The sequence below is a fragment of the Dermochelys coriacea genome, chromosome 1 (assembly GCF_009764565.3).
Source record: "Dermochelys coriacea isolate rDerCor1 chromosome 1, rDerCor1.pri.v4, whole genome shotgun sequence".
NCBI lineage: Eukaryota > Metazoa > Chordata > Testudines > Dermochelyidae > Dermochelys > Dermochelys coriacea.
The window spans coordinates 42,723,588-42,730,732 of NC_050068.2; the positions used below are offsets into that span (position 1 = coordinate 42,723,588).

The 7,145-nt window shown below is 39.2% G+C and overlaps 1 protein-coding gene across 1 annotated transcript; it reads right to left on the reverse strand.

The window, feature by feature from the left end:
* Nucleotides 1–2,525: 2,525 nt before the first annotated feature.
* AMER2 (APC membrane recruitment protein 2) lies at nt 2,526–6,465 on the reverse strand. Its single transcript, XM_038388052.2, has 2 exons — nt 5,434–6,465; nt 2,526–5,259 (listed from the first exon to the last, which is right to left on the reverse strand). Exons 1-2 carry the CDS (start codon nt 6,266–6,268, stop codon nt 4,379–4,381), a joined length of 1,716 nt encoding a protein of 571 aa, XP_038243980.1. The 5' UTR covers nt 6,269–6,465; the 3' UTR covers nt 2,526–4,378.
* Nucleotides 6,466–7,145: the final 680 nt, after the last annotated feature.

Consider the following 7,145-nt stretch of genomic DNA (forward strand, 5'->3'; position numbering starts at 1 on the left):
AAAATGCCATCTGAATCAGACATTTTTTGAAGACTTTGGTGCAATATTACTTTAGCCTAGATAAATAATTTAATGAGATTCATTAAAAAATAATCAGGGAATGCATTTCCACAGGATACGTTTACACACAGAATTCTTCAAATTCGGTCCTCAATCATCCTAAACGGTGGCATGGATGTTCCTAGGGGATGAGGAAGATGATGATGAGATATGGAGTAACAGTGAACATGGATTCACCTTATTAGTAGGAGTGTAGTCTCCTCTTAAATCTGTTGCATATGTTCAAATCCTATTACTGTCAGTGTCTCAGCTGCAGACTACACCTATAGCACAGCAAACTTTACTTCTATTGTGACAAAATGAGTCCACAAAAGACAGCATACCATGCTACTACAAGAAGATCCTCTGTGGTATTATTTAGGAAAGAAACACATACCACTGAAGATAACATAGGTAACTGTAAAATGTTATGCAATATATAGAAATATCTTAGGGACATATAAAATTTACCAGTAGTGACCTGAAAGTGCAAAGAGTATATCTACTAAATGCCAAGACCTGATCTATAAAACTCTTTGTGTGTTATGTACAGGGTCAAACCTCTACAGCATCATCCCAAGCACAATTCTAAACAAAGTGTTCTTTAAGGACTGAAAACCATAACAATGTAGAAGAATGGCATCTTTGGGACCTGGAAGATCATTTCTACCTTGCTATCTACCAAGGCCATGAAAACGTTTGCTTAAACACAATAATGTCACAAATGAGAATGCAAATCACCACAGAATGCTTCCAAGACTATTACCTCTTTATGTTTCAACCCATTAAATCCAGAAAGTCATCAATTTTTCAGTCATTAAGCATGTCAGTGTCCCTTACATGTGATTTAAAGGAATTCAATGTACATTTAAAGAAAGCCTTTTGAACTGCCTTTTAGTGCTTTGTTTTAAGCCTTGCATGAAGTTATAACATACAAATATATTTCTATCATAATAAAAACAAGTCCTGGTAACCACTACATTTCAGATTATTAATTTTTGAAATAAAAACATAATTGGTTTAAAATGACTCTGAATTTTGTGAATAAAAATTGAGAGCTAATTTAAGTGTTAATTTGTGTTTAAGTTTCTTTACTCCCATACAATCACTGCTCTCAATCGTGAATCAATGCCACTGTGTTGTTATGGTACAATAATACTGACACCCTACTACAAGTTACTTTCCCATTCTCCTTTTTAGGAGATGATTGTCCTTTGTACATTGCAAGCAGTCACATGAATCATTCACAGGTTTGCAAAACCTACTTACATTAGGTATCGGGCATAAAGCTTGAGTAAGTGATTAGTACCTAGTCTCTATAGGAGAAAAAGAGGCTAGACAGGTACCCCTCCCAGCCTGAACACTCTTCCCACGTGAAAGCTTCAGACCTCTTTGCCAGAGAGTAGCTGTTTAGATTGTATTTGCCAGTCAGCACGCAGCAAGAGGAGCAAAAAAAGGATGGAAATGAAATACAGAGAGAAAATGAAGGAAAGGCAAAATATTTTAATGGTGGTTGTTGTTAGTTATAAGTGTGAGGGAACTAATCTAAAATTATTCTACTGTTTCTTGCTATATACAGGCCACAATGCAAACAAAATGCATATGAAGAAAAATTGCCACAAACAAGTACTGTATAGGTGGTAGGTTATTTCTCCTAGTGTTTTAAATGATGTACAGCTGCTACTATCCACTCTTCTCACTTTATAGTATGTCACAAGCTCACAACATCCTCTCTCCACCTCAACTTTCAGTTCCCTCTACAATCCTTCTGTACAATTTGTCCTTAAAACAAAATGGGCAAACATGAATTTTCTGTATTATCATCATGCAAAGAACAACATGATCCTTTCAGTCAGATGGGGAAAAAAACCAGAATGACTGTTAGTTTTATGGCTAGGATTAAAATTCCATGCTCTGTACATTCATCCTTTTGAGAACTTTAGCTTCTAAAAATACAAGAGGAGTCAGATCAAATGCAAATCCCTTTCTCAGGCAAAGAAAATAATTTCCAACAAGTTTTGAGATAGATTTACTGTATGTCCCCTCAGCCTGTGAATAGGAATGTATGTGCCTAGTAGTGTTTGCATGAGTGTGTGTATGTACGAGTATGCATGTTAATTTGTGTGCCTGTACAGTATATGTATGACTATCCATGCATATGTACAATTTGTGTGTGTGAGTGGACGTGGCTACAGCCATATACATATATATTATGAAGAAATTACATAAAAATAAACTTCTTTGAAGTATATTGAGGTTGTGACACAAACCAATAAAGCCAGGAAATTGAATGTAAATGATAACTTTTCCTCCTGGACACCCGCCATTGGGGTTACGCAAATCAGTATTAGGTAAAGTGACCATTTCAAAACTGACAGGTTTCAGAGTAGCAGCCGTGTTAGTCTGCAAAAAGAAAAGGAGTACTTGTGGCACCTTAGAGACTAACAAATTTATTTGAGCATAAGCTTTCGTGAGCTACAAAAATTACATCTCAATTTTACCCTTATTAGCTACCTGGGCAACACCCAGTGATACCAATGGGAGCTGCACTCATGTAAATGGAGGAACAACTCGGCTCTTAATACTGTATTTCCTAGCTTTTCACAGTTCAAGTTACAACCTTAATATTCTTTACATTTATATTTTGTATATCTCATTTTCTTTTTTATTAAAAGGAGAAGATAAACCAAACTGTCATATAAGATTCACTTACATAAATTTAGGATTCTCTTCATAATATTTTTATAATTTTTTAAAATGTGTATTTCCAGATTCATTGAAACAACACCTCCATTTCACTTGCAGTCTGTTGATTAAATACAGATTTTAAAATATTTGTAAATACATAGTATTTACCCAGTAGACTTTAATGACCTTTGGAGCTGTTTCAGAATATCATGAAAATATGTCTTTAGGCACATCATAAAATCCCTATGAAATTTCTTTGAAATGTTGTCAATGCCCATGTTCAGGAGCCACTTTTCAAAATACACATCTCTGCCATTAACAGTTTTTTCATAGCACGCAGGGTGTCTAGCTATTTCCTGGATCACTAACCTTACCATGTCTCTTTTCTTTCCTAAAGTAAAATTACTTGGAAGTTATTAAGACAAACTGAAAATCCAAAAATTTCTTTAAACAACCAAAACTCATTTTATATATTTTAAAAAATAATAATTTAAAAATGTGTCTCTAGCCTAGGTTTCTTCTCAGCCAGGTTTGAGCGCAGCGTAAATTTGTATAAACCCCTGAAAATAGAGGTTTGCAATGGCAATGCTGTCAAAACCTTGACTCTGGCACGATGAATGTGTCACTATACTAAAATCAGCATAATAAACTTGTTATTCTGGGGAAGCAAGAGTCCATACAAAACAGAGTTTTGCTCTAGTTCAAGGTACTTAAAAGAAGTTCCATAATTTTGGAATTGTAAAATTATCTAGCTATAAAAACTAACTTTTGCTTAAACTCTAGATAATACAGAGACATTTTTATATAAAAAAATTGTAGCATTGAGTAAAACTGTTAAAATATGCATCTATCTACACATGAAGAGTAATTTATTGTATAAATGTGAAAGTTGTGTATATATTGGCTTTTAGTAAAATGATTCCCTGAACCTGATTTTTATGCATCAGACAAATATTGAAGTAAACATCTGAACTTTGCCAGATGTCTCTGTTATCCATTTATATTGTAACAGATCCAGAATAAAACAAACAAACAAAAATATCTGTTCTAGTTATAGAAATCCACCTAACTCATTAATTAGCTACTGGACACAAATAAGTTGAGTCTGCTGCTGACCAGCACTGCTGTATGTACATCAGGTAAATAATTACCTGTTGGGCTGTTTGTTTTTTCTTGGCATTTTTCCACATAATTGTAGAGCAGACATCATTTTTCAATTTAAGCAAAAACAAAAAACCAAAAACCAGTAAAAGCTAACTGTACTGGAGAATTCCTGTTGTTCATCTCTTTCTGTATTTCTGGCCCCTTGAAGAACTCATGGCACTAATTTGCATTAGGGGAGATGCTCATTTTACGTTCATAATCAAAGTCCAGCTTCCACAAAGGCATGTAAAAGTGACCTCCTAAGTGTTTAGTGCTTCAGAAAAAAGATACAAATTTTAAAAAGTGCTTGAAAAGAATCTGACTATTTTTGTATTTATATATACTGTATATCAAGAAGAGATTCAGAAGTGCTAGCCCCCAGAATACACTTATGGGGCCCTTTTAGGTGCCTTTCTTTAGGTGCTGCAAACATTTTTATTAGTGTTTTCCTATAAAGACTTTCCCACCTCTAATTCACTGTCCATCTTTGTCTCCAGATCTTGTTCAACTACTTTTTGGCATTGTCCTGGAATGTGGTGGCTTTAACCATCATTCCAGCTAAACCCCTATTACTGACCCGGCGTACAAGTACTTTAGAAACAGGGATTTTTGTTCTGGGAATCTCACTTTTGGTTGGATGATGATGTGCAATGTGATGGCTGTTACTGGCATCTGTTCCGTGGCTGGTAGGAAGCGATGTAAGATGTTTAATGCTGATAGGTATCTTGGAGTCCTTGACTGAACCTGCAGGTGTTTTAAGTGAGCATGTGGTTGTTACTGGAGACACAGGTTTGGAGCGTGATACGCAAGTGACTTCTTCATCAGAAGGCACCCCTGTGATGTTTTCTTCTGTATCAGCATAAAGATCAAAGAGGGCATCACCACTGTAGCTGTCCCTGGGGATGCTCTCTTTCTGGACGCTATTGCTGCTATCTTCCTCAGGCCCAGGAGTAGTGGAATCCCAGTAGCCCTCATCACTGTTTGGGATGCCCTCTGGCTGCTCATATTCCCTGTTCTTCTGATCCTCTTTGTGGTTGAGATGAATCGGAATCTGGTTGAGACCAATGCGTTTCACCATTGAACCATCCTGTGCCCCCTCAACACATTTGTTCTCTTTTTTGATCTCAGGTGGTTTTGTCCCTCCTCCTTCTCCTTCCTGGGTCTCTTGGACTTGTTCCTCTGTTTGTGATAACATATCCCAGAACTCCTGAAGATAGGTGTCATCCACTTGGTCTGGGCTTGCCATCTCCTCTCCTCCTCCCTGGTAGGCCACCATGTTTGGGTTCTTTTTAGAAGTGCCTGGCTTGCTGGCCCCTGGGGTGCTCTTCTCACAGCCGCCACTGCTGCTGCCCACTTCATCCTCCTGGTCTGCAATAATATCTCCACAGCCTGTAAGAGAGTCAAAGCTTTTCAGTGAAGTCACGTCAGCAAACATCAAACAAATACGATCTATCGATTGGTCTGAGGGTGGATCAATAGAGGAAGGGTCAGGGGCTGCTGCCATCTCTTGACCACTAAGACATTCAGGTTCAACAAGGGGAATAGTCTTTATTGGAATGTCACCTGTTATGGCCGTATCCTTCGCAGTCCCAACCTCTTCCACACCCAGATCTGGCAGTTCAGGGCGGTTCTCCTCATGTTGGTTTCCAGCGGCAGCAGGAATCTCTCCTTGTGTGCTTTTGTTGTTCTGCATTTCCCCAGCATCTCTAACTTCAGGCTCCTCTGCTGTGGCGTGCACATCTCCGCTGTTTTTATCACAAGACAATTCAATGTTAGTTTCTTCTGTGGTATATTGAGGCTCAGACAAAGGTTTTGGTGCCTCTTCTTTGATGCATTCCAAGCTGGCAGTCAGAGAACCTGACATAATAAGGTTGGATTGAATTTCTGATGTTTCCCCCTTTTCCTCCTTGCCATTTTTATCCTTTTTATGCCACCGCATACTGCTGAAGATCCCTTTCAATCCTTTCTTTTGTCTGCTGCCCGCCCTCTGATCTGCATTCTCTCCCTTGCCATTTTCTGATTTCCCATTCTTCTTCAATAGAGAGAAAAAACTGTGTGACTTAGCCACAGAGCTGTTTGATGAAACATTGAGGCCAGCTACAGCCCTGGTGTTTATATCTCTGTTCAGTTGATCAACACCACCGCCACCTCCGCCACTCGATTCCTCCGTCTTGTTGCTTTCCAGCACAACATCAGCTAAGCCATCATGAGTCTTGCTCCTCACCATCCCAGCTTTACTCGAGCCTTTCCCATCCCCGTCTTTGTTTTTCACCCCAAATATGCTGGGCATGGCGCCCCCAGATTTCTTCCTCTTAAATAATTTGAAAGCAGTTTTATTAATCTTCCCGGACGGTGGCTCGACTGCCAGAGTCTCGGCACAATCGCAATGCAAGTCCATGTCTGCTGCCTGCCGTGTCCCTGATCCTGCCTCCTTCCCCTCCTGCAGACCCCCACAGATGCCTGATACTGATTTCCCTCACTGACAGCCTCTCTGCCACTGCTGCCTCCTGCTCATCTCCATGGCAACCCAGAGAGGGATAAGCAGCTTTCCTCAGTCATGGGCCTGCGCCAGGCCACTGTCATCCATTCTAAATCAACCTGAGCTGCAACAGCAACACCAATAGAGTTTGCTCCTCACCCCTCCCTAAAAGGGCTTATATAACTTAACCCATTTCATGCTGCTGCTGTTCACTATCGTGTGTGCAGTGCATGGTTTATTTTGGATGAAAACAGTGTGTGCTATTCACACATTCCGCAGTAGCGTTTTGGATGCTGAAATTCAGGCTCAGCTCTCGCAGTGCACCACTGCACTGCCCCAAGACTAATAATAATAATCAATATTAATAATGCACATAGCACATTTCATCCCACTATACACACCACACACAGCATCATTTTATACCACTGCACATACTGCACAGTAGAAACTCCTCAGTTTTCTGACTTTCTTTATCAAAATCTCTCTCTTTCCCACTTTGTAATGCTATTTCCCCTCTTCCACACAATATTTTGTTCTCACAGACACACAGATGCCATAGTGAAGGCTCAGATACCATGATTATGACAAGCATGGTATTAAATGCCTAGACAGACAGACCCATCCATCCACTGTTGACTGTTTATTTTTGCTGTCAATTATTGCTATGTTTTGCACTGTCTTTGTCATCTTTGCTGAGCCCCTTGGAGCAAAGATGTTATGTAAGCAAATAAAATACAACACCCATGCAGCAAAACAACATACAGCACCACATTTAAGGGGCAACCAACTGATGTAA